Source organism: Spodoptera frugiperda, chromosome 7 (assembly GCF_023101765.2).
Source record: "Spodoptera frugiperda isolate SF20-4 chromosome 7, AGI-APGP_CSIRO_Sfru_2.0, whole genome shotgun sequence".
Taxonomy (NCBI): Eukaryota; Metazoa; Arthropoda; class Insecta; order Lepidoptera; family Noctuidae; genus Spodoptera; species Spodoptera frugiperda.
In genome coordinates this window covers 10930056-10945622 of record NC_064218.1, presented here as the reverse complement: position 1 = coordinate 10945622, position 15567 = coordinate 10930056, and the positions used below count along the sequence as shown (strand labels likewise).

Genomic DNA, 15567 nt, shown 5'->3' with positions numbered 1-15567 from the left:
GGGAAATTGTAAATGATTTTTTTAAAATCCTGAACCCTTCATTTTTTATTTTGTGTATTTTAATTCAAAGCGTACCTAATTATTATATTTAGCAGAATAAGTTAAAATTATTACTCATGCTCAGGTTAGCAACAAAGTGAACAATAAGTTAAACAATAAAAAATACTTATGATCATGCTAGATAGGATTGCTAGGCTAGGTTGATCACAAAACGCATTGAAATTTTTGGTAAATTAAAACAATCACCACAAATAATAGGTACCTATTAGCATGTTGTGACTTGTAATCAACTATGCACTTCTTTACTTTGATTGCTATCTTATCTTGAATAAAATAAATATTCATATTCATCAACAAAGAATAATTTGTTGTCTACAAATAACTACGTCGTAAATATTGAATAGGGACACACAAATAAAAAGTTTCTAGTCTAGGCAAAAATCTAAATTAACTAACTTTAATACTAATATTGCATTTAGATATTCTACATGCCAAATCTAAACAAATATTTATGTCCGGATCCGGAAGTTATTAATATTTTTCAAAGAACAGTACATATCAGTTTAAAATTATTAAAATTGAGATTTCAAGATAATAGAAGTTTTAGCCTGGGTAGGTACTTCGCATAAAGCCTAGTAAATGTAAGAAGGGTTGTTTTAATAGATTTTCTACAATTCATTTTTAGTATTTACCATAAAATACTATCTATTGTTGTTCGATGTGGTCTAGATTAAACAATGAAATATGTATGTACAAATATAAAAAGAAGGCGTACATATGTCTCGTTTTTGACAGTGTTTACATACCAAATGATCTTAATATTTTCGTTGCGATAACTGATACCGTTAGCAATAAAAGGCTGTTCATCTGTCGTACAATCTATTCAACAAAAAATACAATGACTACCGCCGCAATCACTAGAAGTCTAATGTCTTTTGGCCTACGTACAATATTTTGAAGGCTGCTTATCTTGGACATAGGTACCCCATAAACTTAATTTCATATACCTGTTTTTAGGCGGTAGAGTCAAACATATTCTACCTACAATGTACAATCGGTAAGTAGGTACCTATGCACTAGTTGCAACATGATTAAGTAGACCTGTTCTCACCTTTGGGACGGCTCGGCTAAATACCAGCTGGATGCGCTCGAACACATTGAAAGGCGTGCCAAGAAGCTCATCAATGATGATACGCTTGTGGAGGCCCGGCTTCAAAGTCTTGAACACAGGCGCAAGGTCGCAAGCCTTTCCGTTTTTTACCGGATACATTTCGGAGAGTGTGCGGGGGAATTGCACAACTTGATTCCTCCTAGTCCTTTCCATCATCGAACCACAAGACAATCGGCGAGGCGTCACCGTTTCATGGTGGATATCCCACCCACTCGCACGAAGCGCTTCGCTTCAAGCTTCCTTGTGCGAACTGCTAGGGAGTGGAACGCCTTGCCGGAGTCTGTGTTTCCTGATGGGTATAACCTGGGTGCTTATGGGCAGACGTGCTTCATCGTAGGCCCCATCATTACTTACCATCAGGTGAGATAGCGGCCAAACGTCGGCCCATTTAACAATAAAAAAAAGACCTGTTCAGCCTTGAACTACCAGCTATTCAGCCAACTTACCAGCGTGAAGTGATGAGGTAGTAATGCTGCGTTTCGCCAAGTAAGAGAGCAGAGAGAGAGAGATCTGGATACATGTCGTGCTCATGCGCCATTGCTTTCAAAGAAGAGGGTCCCCCGGAAATGATGACACATTTTATACAATTAACAACGCACTTGTAATTTCCTTTTTTATGTTAAATGGGCCGACGTTTGGCCGCTATCTCACCTGATGGTAAGTGATGATGCGGCCTACGGTGGAGCACGAATCCCTGGTCGATATTGCAGGTGTAGCTATTCAGTCTAGCTTTATTGGTGCCGATCGCAATAGGTATGTAGGTATAATAAGGCCCATTAAAAAGATATCAATTTCATTTGATCTGATTTAATTTCAAAATATAAATCATCAGGAATGTGGAAGAAAAATAGGTAATGCAATTGATATAAAAATCAATTATCTACGTAGGTTTATACCTAGTTTTACTTAGCTGATTAGTTTGTTTGTTTGGTTGAAAGCGGTAATCTCTGGAATTACCTATGTGATTATATTCTTTAGCTTAATTCATGAATAGGCTTAAGGCTTACCTACCTATATAATGTAGATACAAACTACTAGTTACTGTCATAACAAACGACGGAGAAAGAACGAGTAAAAGTTATTATTGAAAGGTTACTTATGTGCAAAAACATGGGAAAGATTTTTAAATAAATTGGGTACCCAGCTCTTACACCAAACTCTTAAACTAACATCAATCTTAACTACTACAAACGTCGCGCGTCGCATGTCTCTTTTGACCTACTCTCAACTATTTAGCACATAGAGGTAGCACACATTCAAAGTAAACAAGTAGCAAACACCTCGTCATTGCCGTAACAATAGGGTCGGAGACGCTGAGAACAAAACCATTCATTTAGAACATAATGACTGATAGGTACCGTTATCAAACAAATACTTGAGTGAAAAATCCTTCATTAATCGGCTGCGTTTCACATGACTCGGCCGAATAAAGTTATCACAGAAACGCTAATTGTAAACGCACACTTTTTTATCTTACCAGTTTCTTGTCCTGATAAGATTACAGTGTCATATGGCTCACAACAGCGCCACCTCTACACCTTACAGAGAGCGAGCATTGTAAATCAACGTAACATTTTATTGTGATAATGTAAAAAATAAACCTAGAGCAGTGATGGTGCAGTGTATTGTCGTTTTTTGTGCGAAATGATACATCCTCCTTCCGTAACCATAATGTCGATGCAAAACGTAAGACCCTTGGATTTGCCCAGCGGGGCAGAAAGGCCACAGAGGAGTAGATCTTCATCTTGGTCCCTGCGGTACATGCAAAACGGATTTTCAAGATATGAACCAAGATATTCATTACAGACACAGGTACCCATGATTTCGTTGTTTGAGTAGGATAAAAGACATAAATATTTAGAAAGCCTAATCTTTGACACCATTTAAATAAAAATGATAAGCAAGAGTGATGATTATGTTGTGAAATTCTTACTGTTTTTCAAATGAGTCTCTTAAGATTTTCTTTTATTAATTTGGTTTTATTAGTAAATTTTGTCCATTTGGGTACTTTTTGTGCAATGAATGAAAAATATATTACCTACCTATGCGGGTTTTTCAATTATTGCATTATTTTTGAAATAAATATGTACCTAGAAACAAATAATTTGTTTTGATGCTTGAATTTACCGTCTTATCTCAACTTCTGTTTTGCTGCGCGAAATGAAACGTACTGCGCAAATGATTCATTTGTAAATACAGGTTACTTCTGTCTAAGGGTGTAGATTTTTAAGCATTGTTTAGTCCGTTCTCTCTAACTGTAGAATCGTTAAGAGAGAAGGAAACGACAAATATCAAATGCTCTGAAAGAAAGTTGGAACTGGAACGCACGACTAACTGTCATGCACAGCCTGTCACAGAAAATAATTATTATCCCCCGTGATATTTTAGTTTTTTTATTTGTGTATCACGTATTTCTAGATAATTGTTGCAGTTTTGGTGTTTAGATTTTTATATTGTCGCCTTAACAAGTGTAACTAATGGTGATAGCCCGTAGAAGACACTATATTATATTGGCGAATAACAATTAAAGGAACGTGTCACTAATATTTTACAAACAGTTGTTTTCAACCGATACGTCGCTATAGGAATGTGAATCGTGTCTAATTTTATTTAATTATTAGTATATTTTCACATGGGTGATGGCTTGGCAGTCGGACACTCTTGTAAGTTGCGAAAACATAATTTCTTTATTAGTAGAAACTTGTATTCCTTATGACTTCTTGTTATTTATCGCTAATACATACACGTCCTTGTGAACGATTAACATTTTAATGCGTTTTATTTTGCGGAAAGAGGTGGTTTAATTTATTCATTTGCGTTTTTGTATGACAATATTGTTGTATGAAGTTTGGTCAGAGAGTTGGTGGTGTATGGCTTATCCTAATGAGATTTGCCCTTCAACTTGATGTTACGTGCATAGCGCAGCTAACACGACTACTATTCATGCTATTCTTTTTGTGGGACTATGTTTTAGACTTGTACATGTTACAGTGTTGACAGTTAGTCATGATCTATCTACAAAACATGTGTCAACAATTTGCATCTTTACTTGAAATGAATAGAAAAAGTTCCATTCTCTACAGCTTTATCTATTAGTAATGAGGAAACAGATACTCTCCGCACTCCAACTTTGTTATCACTCCACTCTTATACCCATTGTCATAATTAGTGAATTGCTAATGCATGTGCAAAGAGGTTTATACAGATAATTGATATAATTTATTTCAGTTCAATGTCCCCTTGGCATCTTGTACAAATTACAAGACAAACATTTTACACACAATCTTCAAAACTTTCAAAAAAGGAATCTATTTTTTTTCATTTACTCTTTTATACCAGTATCTGTTATAGTAAATGTGCCAGTAGCAATTCCTATTATAATTATTTTAATATTTTAATTGCCTAACATTTCTTTCCTTTTTGTTCAAAATGTTTTTCTTCCTATTGGCTACTGAGTCTCCAATACTGTATTATCTATACTGCCAGTATTCTATAGATAACCTTAACAATATTTCAAAGGTAACATCAATTCTCATAATAATTAAGAACAAGTTACATTTAGCAAAGTACCTGTTTCCTAAATCAATAAAATAAGTGAACAGCTGTTTGCCTAAATAACCATTAAAATAATATTGTTTGACTAAAATTATAGAAATAGGATGATTAGTTAATTATTTGTTTGTTTGCATACAAATATTTAAAGATTTAATTATCTTAATACTATTTAAAATATTAATGAACATCTACCTTCATTAATAAATCTTATATTTGTTTCTTTGAACTAAAATTATATAGGAATTTAAAGTCATCTATTGTATTGATAGTATTTATTTCTTTCTATGATACCTAGTTCTAATTTCTTACAAAACATGGAGGTTTAAGAAAGAAAAGACCATAAGTAGTTATTGCTTTGTAAATAATGTTTTTTTTTTTGTTTTCCTTGTTAATACTAATAGTAAAAACCTTACCTAATTAATAATAAATAAACCGGTATTTTCTTCTTACAATTTCCTTATAATGCTGAATAAAGGAAATTAAAACACATTCCTGGTTTCCTAGTGCATATTAATTAATTATTAGCTCATTATGCATATTCCTCTGTACTTATAAATAGATGGATATTCTTTTTGTTGTATAATATTATTTTAAGAAATATCTATGGATTAAAATTGTTTACCAATCCGACATATTATCAGCATTTGAAACAGATTTAGGTATTCATTATTATGGTTATCTTGCTGGTTTACCTTGCTTTATTTATTTACCTTACTTGTTAATTACATTTTTAAATATTTAATTAGAAAAAAAAGAAAACATTTAAAAATATAAAAAGCAGTACCAGTAACGGGATAAATCCAAGCTAATTAATTAATGATGCATGGTTATCAGTTATCAGTTTACCCAAATTACTACTTGATGAGGAAGTCGACTAAATTCAAGCCATACAGACTTACTTCCCTATATATGATTTAAAACAACAATTAATATCCTAGCTAGTTTTGCTCGCATAATCAAAGAAAAATAGATCTCTACTCGTCTTTTTGATGGCTTTTTAATGTTTAAAAAACCAGACAAACAGTAGTTTTGCCAGTAACTAGTATAGACATAAATATCCTACTTACAAGCTAGCTTCCTAGTTCCTGTACATTTATAGTGCATCAGGATAAAGATTAATTAAAATAATATAAGAATAGTGCATCCCAATACTAATTAGTGTGATGAGTCATTGTATTCTGGTTTGTGTTTGCATTGTATTATGAATGTTTAATGAGATACATATAATATTGTTATAGGTATATTAGAACTTGCTATATACAACTTAGATTTTACTAGAATTATTATTTTTTATTATTATGTTATCGGCAAGAATATGAGCCTCTAGCATGGTTTGAAACTAGTTGAGTTTCTCGTCAAACAGTTACGTGAGTAAGCCGATAACATAATAATTAATTTAGTAGTTTCACACGCTCGCTTAGCATCGCAGTTCCAGGCAGCTTTAGAAGCTGGATCGTTGCCCCAATTTCTAACAACAGGCGTTACCCATCTGCTCCATAAATCAGGTAGTTCCACTGAACCCAAAAATTATAGACCAATTACATGTTTACCAACGGTCTATAAACTTCTTACATCTATTTTGAGAACAAAAATAACAAATCATATTGAAAAATATTCCATTATGTCTGTATCTCAAAATGGATGTAGGAGGGGGTCTCGTGGAACTAAGGAGCTACTCCTCATTGATATGGTTGTAAGCCAACAGGTTCGTCGGTCCCGAAAGAATTTGTCTACATGCTGGATAGATTATAAAAAGGCATATGACTCTGTGCCACATACATGGCTTATGAGGGTGCTGGAGTTGTATAAAATAGATGCAACTCTACGCGCCTTCTTGCAGTCATGTATGAGGCAATGGAGTACTGTGCTTTGCTATCCGGGATGTAGACAAATCCAAGGGAGTGAAGAACCTGTAAGGATAGTGCGAGGAATATTCCAGGGTGACAGTCTGAGCCCACTATGGTTCTGCTTGGCCTTGAATCCTCTCAGTACTTTATTGGAGGCTTCAGGGCTAGGCTATCCTTTGCGGAGAAGGGGTCTAGTCATATCCCACTTGCTTTACATGGATGACCTCAAGTTGTTTGCTCCAAATAACAAACAACTGATGGAATTACTGAAAATAACTGAAAAATTTAGTAGTTCCATCAGAATGGAATTTGGAGTAGATAAATGTGCTGTCATGCATGTGAAGCGAGGAGGGATTGTGGAATCTGAGGGTCTAGAACTCTCAGATTTCACAAAACTAAGAGCGCTCTCCGCAAATGATACTTACAAGTACCTGGGTATGTCAGAGGGATTAGGCATTAATGGACCGGACATGAAGCAATCGTTACGGGAACGCTTCTTTGGCCGCCTGAATAAAGTGCTGAAAAGTTCATTATCAGGCGGAAACAAGGTGCGAGCCTATAACGGTTGGGTCATGCCGGTTCTGATGTATTCTTTTGGTATACTCAAGTGGACTCAGACTGAACTTGACACCCTGGATAGGCGAGTCCGAACACTGCTGACTGCAAATCGTATGCATCACCCTCGTTCATCGATCATGAGGTTGTACATCCCGCGGAAATGTGGAGGTCGAGGCTTATTAAATGCTAAGACCCTTCATAACCGTGAGGTGTGCAACCTCAGGGAATATTTCCTGAAAGTAAACGAGGGTATGCATCGAGAAGTAGCGGCAGTGGACAATGGATTCACTCCACTATCTTTAGCAAAAGAGAACTGGCGCAAACCTGTGGTACTAAGCGTCAATGACCGCAAGGAGGTATGGCATAACAAGGAGCTCCACGGACGCTTCTTCCGGGCCCTTCATGGACCCAGTGTAGATTTTCTAGCGTCCGTATCTTGGCTACGATTCAGTAATCTCTTTGGAGAAACTGAAGGATTTGTCTGTGCAATTATGGACGAAGTTATCCTTACGAATAACTACCGGAAATATATTATTAAGGATGGGACCGTTGACATATGTCGGGCATGTCATAGTCCTGGTGAATCCATAAGACATATTATTTCTGGTTGTGGTCGTTTGGCTAATGGTGAATATTTGCATAGACATAATCAGGTGGCCAAGATTATTCACCAGCAACTTGCTTTGCAGTACCAACTTGTTGAGTTTGAGGTTCCATACTACAAGTATGTGCCCGATCCAGTTCTCGAAAACGGCCATATCACGTTGTACTGGGATCGATCTATCATCACTGACAGGACTATTGTAGCCAATAAACCTGATATAGTGGTGATAGACCGACAAGCGCGCCGCACGATGATAATCGATATCACCATCCCTCATGACGAGAACCTCGTGAAAGCTGAAAAAGATAAACAAATAAAATATCTTGACTTGGCTCACGAGGTTGTCGACATGTGGAATGTGGATTCGGCTATCGTTGTGCCGATAGTCGTGTCGGCCAATGGATTAATTCCCAACAGCCTCGACAACCACCTTAGGAGGCTGGGCATGGGCGGATGGATCAAGGGCCTGATGCAGAAGGCAGTACTCCTCGAAACGGCACGTATTGTGAGGAGGTTTCTGTCTCTGGAGCCCTAACCACCGGTGGCTTGGACCATGCTCCCGCTACTGGTCGGCTCCTATTTTTATATTTTTAAATATTATTTTATTTTATATGTGTAGTATTTAAAAATGTAAATCTAGAGAATGTTAAGCAAATAAAAAAGTGTCAATTTAGTATGTCTCATGAAAGATATAATATTTGTGTTATAGGTTGACTTGCTGGTCACTCTACTTGTCTAGTGTTTAATAGAATTCCCAAGGTGTTATGTTTTTATTTACATAATGTAATAATGTAATTAGGTAATGCAGGGTTGTGTAGTGTCTGGTTAGGTCTAAAATATTGTTATAGCATTTAACTTGTCTCTAGAGTTTAATTAACATGACAATTTGTTTATTTCTTTGTTGGGAATTTGCTTAGAAACAATGAAAACCGTCCATAATGCGGCATCGACAAATCCACCAATCATCTTATTACCCCATATTGAAGAATTTAAAAGAAAATAATTAATTCTTTACCCAATCTGGAATTTAACAGGACACCTCTTGCTGGGCAGTCGCACATGCGACCACTCGACCCTTCGTTGTGTATAAAAATTAATTATTATGTTATCGGCTTACTCACGTAACTGATTGACGAGGAACTCGACTAGTTTCAAGCCATGCTAGAGGCTCATGAGCAGCATTCCGCGAAACACAACTGTCACTCTGCTACTGCCAGTAGCATTAATTTAGTATGTCTCACGAAAGTTATAATATATTTTTTGTTTTTTATTTTCAGACTGATGAGAATAGCTTCCTACTTCGTTTAAGGATTGTAGGAGCTTACTCATTGGCGAAAAAGGACATATTTGGTGCTAGGTAAGTTTTTAACAGATTTTTTCCTTATTGGTACAGTCAGCCAAGTTATTTTAGTATGTGGGTAACAAAAAATAAAATTAATTAAGTTAGTAGAGATACAGTAACCATACTGAGTCGCTAGGGAACTGATGGACATACAGACGTTTGTAATATTATAAAATTTGCTTTGACGTTTAAAAATGCCTTTGACTTTAACGAGAAAAAAAAGTAACTTCTTTAATTTACCGTCGCTCTAATAAATATGCCAGTCAACTATCGTTCTTGGGAGCAGTAAACCAGAGGTCATTGGTGTGGTTTCAATTAGATTTCCTATAAATAATTGAATTGCCTTTTTGTTTTTTTTAAACTTTACCCTATACTAGAACTTTCTCCTGTGTCGTGGATGCGTTGACAAACATACAAGTTCACATACACATTACACCCAGACGCGTAACAACAATTTGTGGATCACACAAAGATTTGCTTCGTGCGGAAATCGAACCCGCGACACGTTTTTTGGCAGCCGGTTGCCCAGTCACCGCGCCAACCGTGCAGTTAAAACTACGATTAGAAAAATGTGACGCTTAACTACGTCAGAATAAATCAGTTAAATAATTCCAAGATTACTATATTTGTGACGTCAGTAACTTCGTCATAGTTAACAGAAATCTTAAAAAAAGGATTCATTTTCTGAGGAAATCGTGATCACACTAGTATCAAATATCCGAATATTATATAAATGTTAATGTTCGGATGTTTGTTCGTCAATCACGCTGAAACTTCTGAACGGATTTTGATGAAACTTTTTATGCAGACTGGGGCGAAGCCGCTGGCTGAGGCTAGTAGGCAATATTTATAAGAAGATGATAAGATCTGGTATTACAGGCAGGCTAACATTAGATACTCCAAAAGGAAACCCATTTTTGTGTCGAGTGTCATTTAATAGAGGGAAAACCAATTGATTAACTACTAATTCAATTCCAGACTCGACCCCGCTATGAAAAAATGAAACTATTGGGTAGAACCCAGATCACCTTGCTAAAATTTGTGTTCTTATTTGATAGATCTATGAATTCTACTACAATATTTATTATAAATGCCAAAGTTTGTATGTTTGTTACTCTTTCACGCTAAAACTACTGAAGGGATTGGAATGAGATTTGGAATAGGGATAGGTTATGGTCTGCAATAACACATAGGCTACTTTTTATCCCACGGGGACGGGCGAAGCCGTTGGCAGAAACTAGTGATCGATAAATTAAATGGAAATATTACAAAGACCGACGTGGTAGTCATTGGAGGAGCATTATATTCAGTAGTGGAAGGGGATGTCTTATTACTGATATGATAAATCAAACACTTTCCAAAACGGACGTAAAACTTGAGACGTACCTATTAGTCATTGTAAAAGTAATTAGCATTACTTCATTAACCATTATGAGTAATCATTTGGCCCACTATCACATAATTTTCCGAAGTAGAGGTATCTATGTTTGAATGAGCCGCGCTTGTTTGTGTATTCAAATTGTTATATTTTATCATGAGGGGGTGTAAGGGGTGAACTACCACCATATTGCCCAAATGCCAACCTCACCTGCCCGTGGTGCATCCTGCCGATTAGCGAACGAGGCTCTGGCGACCGACTGATGGCGGGATAACCATCACTACTAAGGCGTAAACTAAATTACAGGCCAATGATGGGCAGCAGCATCACTGGTGCGAGAAGTTTACACCCTGCGATCGCCAACCCGCCTGCCCAGCGTGGCGATTACGGGCAACTCCTCCAATGTTTAAAAGAACAAGGCCGCGGCCCCTAGTTCCCGGCGGCCCCGCTAGGCCTGGCCACGGTGGCGGTCATGGTAGCGGCGGGGCAGGGGGTGCGAAGAATCCCCGGGTTATGGGAGGCCACCAAAACAAATTGACCCTGGCGACGTACAACGGACGCACACTACGGCTTGACTCGCATCTGGCGCAACTGGAGGTGGAGCTTGGGAAGATTAGGTGGCACGTTCTGGGGTTAAGCGAAGTCCGAAGAGAGGGGGAGGACACCGTCACCCTAGAGTCCGGCCACCTAATGTACTTCCGAGAGGGAGACCAACAATCCCAAGGTGGCGTCGGGTTTCTGGTCAATAAGTCTCTCTCTGATAACGTTGTGGAAATATCTAGTGTGTCGAGCAGGGTAGCGTACCTCATTATCAAGCTCACCGAGAGGTACAGCCTTAAGGTGGTGCAAGTGTACGCACCGACCTCGGCACATTCAGATGATGAGGTGGAGGAAATGTTCGATGACATATCGAGGGCCCTCCACTTCACTACTAAGACCCACTACAATGTTGTCATGGGAGACTTTAACGCTAAAGTGGGAGTACAGAATTGCAGTGAATCGGTAGTAGGATCCCATGGTTTTGGAGCCAGAAACCATAGGGGGCGGATGCTGGTCAACTTCCTCGAACGGGAGGGGCTGTTCTTGATGAACTCGTTTTTCAAAAAGCAGCCCCAAAGGAAGTGGACCTGGCGGAGCCCCGACACTATGACAAAAAATGAGATCGACTTCATCATAGCGGACAGGCGATACATATTCAGAGATGTCTCCGTGATCAACAGTTTTAACACCGGCAGTGATCACAGACTTGTCCGAGGCACTCTGAATATCGACTTTAAAGCCGAACGTGTCCGTTTGATGAAGTCCAGGCTCCGACCTACTATGCTCCAAACCATCACCGGATCTGAAACGTTCCAGCTTAATCTGGAAAACCGATTTGCTGCCTTGGAAACCACAACGGACGTTAACCAGAACCTAGAAAATGTAGTTCGAGTCCTCAGGGACGAAGGTACGAGATTCTGTAACATGCGACGTAAGGGCAGGAAGTCTAAACTTTCCGAGGAGACCCTGGGGCTGATGAGGCAACGACGTGAAAACCCACCCGTCACTTCGTCAGGAAAACGAGCACTGAACCGGGAGATCAACAAACGCGTGCGACACGACCTCCGGTGCTCTAATACCGCTTCTATTGAAAAAGCCATCGAGCAGAATCGGGGGTCTAAGGTGTTCGTACAATCTCTCGGCAGAAGCCACCTGACGAAACTGACCACAGCAACTGGAGAAGTTGTTGCCTCTAAGCCGGCGGTTCTTTCGGAAATAGAGGACTTCTATAGCCGGTTATACGCTTCGCATGCATCTCGTCCTGATCCCGAAAATGAGGACTCTAGAGCTACATTAACGCGCCATTTCACCGAAGACCTGCCAGAAGTCAGCATTGGCGAAGTCGAGATTGCTCTTGGGCAGCTTAAAAATGGAAAAGCCCCTGGAGAGGACGGCGTTACCACAGAGTTGCTAAAGGCTGGAGGCAAACCCGTACTGAGGGAGCTCCAAAAGCTTTTTAACGCTGTCCTATTTGAAGGGAGAACTCCAGAGGCGTGGAGCAGAAGTGTGGTCGTCTTGTTCTTCAAGAAAGGGGACAAAAGCCTTCTGAAGAACTATCGACCCATTTCGCTTCTAAGCCACGTCTATAAGCTGTTCTCAAGAGTGATCACGAACCGTCTTGCGCGAAGACTCGACGAATTCCAACCACCGGAGCAGGCTGGATTTCGGAGCGGATACGGCACCATAGACCACATCCACACAGTGCGGCAGATTATACAGAAAACCGAAGAGTATAATCAGCCCCTGTGCCTAGCATTTGTGGACTATGAGAAGGCCTTTGACTCGATAGAGATCTGGTCTGTCCTGGAGTCCTTGCAGCGATGCCAGGTTGATTGGCGATACATCCAAGTGATGAGATGTCTTTACGAAGCCGCCACTATGTCCGTCCAAGTACAGAATCAGCAAACACGTCTCATACCATCGCATCGAGGAGTGAGACAAGGGGACGTCATATCCCCGAAACTGTTCACTAATGCAATGGAGGATATGTTCAAGACGCTGCACTGGAAAGGACGTGGCATCAATATCAATGGCGAACACATCTCTCACTTGCGATTCGCAGATGATATCGTCATAATGGCAGAAACGCTGCAGGACCTACAAGGGATGCTGAACGACCTGGCTGACTCCTCTGCACGCATCGGCCTACGGATGAACTTGGACAAAACCAAGGTCATGTTCAATGAACATGTTCTACCGGAACCGATTGCGATTCACGGAGCCGTCCTCGAAGTTGTTCAGAAATATGTCTACCTCGGGCAAACGTTGCAGTTAGGTAGAAACAACTTTGAGGATGAGGTGAATAGGAGAATTCAGTTGGGTTGGGCAGCTTTCGGAAAACTCCGTCGGGTCTTCTCATCGTCAATCCCACAGTGCCTAAAGACGAAAGTCTTTAACCAGTGCGTCCTACCCGTAATGACATACGGTGCCGAAACGTGGACACTTACGGCTAGACTGGTCCACAAACTCAAAGTCGCTCAGCGAGCTATGGAAAGGGCTATGCTCGGTGTCTCTCTCCGGAATCGCATTCGAAACGAAGTGATTCGGCAGAGAACCAAGGTGATCGACATAGCCCACCGGATCAGCAAGCTGAAGTGGCAGTGGGCCGGCCATATTAGCCGCAGGACCGACAACCGTTGGGGTAAGCGAGTCCTGGAGTGGAGACCGCGTCTCGGTAAACGTAGTGTAGGACGCCCCCAGGCGAGGTGGAGTGACGATCTGCGCAGGATGGCTGGCAGGAGCTGGATGCGAGTCGCTAGTGATAGAACAAAGTGGCGAACAATTGGGGAGGCCTATGTCCAGCAGTGGACTGCTATAGGCTGATGATGATGATCATGATTTTTATGTAAACGTTGTACGTGCTTAGTGCGATTTAGCAAGGTCTTGGAGGTATGCGATATGGCTTTGGATTAGTCTTATTTGCGTTTACTTTTGACGTATATTGGTGTTAACCATGAAAGTATAGACATGAAGGGCATATATTATATGTAGGTAATTGCCATTTATCGCTAATTATTGGTCCCCATGTGATAGTTTGCGAGTCTGATAGTTCCAGACTCCAACATGCTAATATTGAGGTTTCAATCAGGTCAATGATCACTCCAGACTTTGGTCGACGCTCTCGACGAGGCAGTCTACATTTTAGATAGAGTATGAACCAATATTTTGACTGACTTCCATAAACTGCTATATTTTAAAGAATAAAAATATGCGCATTTACCTAAGAGAGTGCACACCTATATCCAAACACACTAAAACAATTTGAGATACCGAGTTGCGATTGAAAAGAAATAAGCAGTGAACTTACAACTGATACAAAGTCATCACCTTGCCATTACCTTCGGAGAATATGGGAAAGGAACAATATACATATATGTTAACTAGCTGGCCCGGCAAACTTCGTACTGCCTCAAACAATTTTTCTCTACTTTTAAACCTTCCCTGGACTTCCACAAACAATTTAGGGCCAAAATTTGCCAAATCGGTCCAGCAGTTCTAGAGTTTTAACGAGACTAACGAAAAGCAATTGATTTTTATATATAGAGATATATTACATATTGGAAATTAAAAAAGCAGATGCATATTCTCAACAATTTACTAAAATATTCCCGATGTTAATATCTTAAAATCACGTACAACATGGCCTGTAGTGCCGAGATTCGGTGCAGACGTACACGCTCGCCTTGATTGTCAATTGCCACAGAATTGATGGACGCCGGCGAGATCACGGTGACTCATTACTTTATTAATATTGATTCCGTCATACAATGCCCGCTGCATATAGGCTATAGGTATTCTGATTTTAGAGTTTAGACTAATAATTTCTATAGTTACTAGTTATAAGGAAATGTTTTAAATATCTGTTATAATAGATTAAATGCAATATTATAGTCATTTGTCGTTGGGTTGGGTTGGTCGGGTTTATTAGGGTTGCTCGTTTTTTGAAAAAGTTGTTTTATATTTTGCGAAATAGTAATCTTGACTCTGTTTATTATTTCATGACTTATGAGGGACTTATATCTTAGTTTCAACCCCCAGATTGCCCAAAATTTTACATAAGCGGTTCAGGCTACAATGAAATCTTCAGCAATAGGTCGAATCTGTTATTAAGAAAAGAATGCTTCGTAAAGTATACAAGAAGTGAATAGAAGTAAACTAAAGACGAAAACAAACTACGATAGGCCTGTAATTAGTATGAAAGGAATATATAACGGCCATCGCGACACTAATTACGAGTCGGCCGGCCACCGAATTATGTTGGCCGCGGGCGTGGGTGCCGCGGGTATTAAACCTCACATCATCCACTTACTTAGGGTTTGACGACTTTCTATGCGTATATTACTCTACTTACTAGGCTGCTTAGTTCGCTTCTATTAATATAGCTCTCGTTAGTTAATAAAACCCCTATTTCCACCTTTATAAAGTTATATTTTAGTCAAACATATGACGGTTTTTATTTTTTTATTTAGTTTGAACGTACTTGGTATCTCTGTTTAAAAAAAACATCAAAATCGACCTAGCAGTTTAAGCCTGAAAACGTAACACTTTCATGTTACAATAGTCGTTTTGTGC

At 39.3% G+C, this 15567-nt stretch overlaps 1 protein-coding gene across 5 annotated transcripts in view; it reads left to right on the top strand.

Annotated features, from left to right (window-relative positions):
• Positions 1-2557: 2557 nt before the first annotated feature.
• Positions 2558-15567, top strand: part of LOC118265741 (E3 ubiquitin-protein ligase NEDD4) — a 38897-nt gene continuing 25887 nt past the window's right edge. For 2 of the 5 annotated variants that reach the window (XM_050695100.1, XM_050695099.1), the window contains exons 1-2: positions 2558-2983; positions 9013-9092. In XM_050695100.1, the coding sequence (XP_050551057.1) occupies positions 2816-2983; positions 9013-9092 (248 nt within the window). In that variant the 5' untranslated portion in view covers positions 2558-2815. Of the gene's footprint in view, positions 2984-3495; positions 3835-9012; positions 9093-15567 lie in introns of those variants that run through there. The other 3 variants (XM_050695101.1, XM_050695103.1, XM_050695102.1) reach the window with 3 other exon arrangements.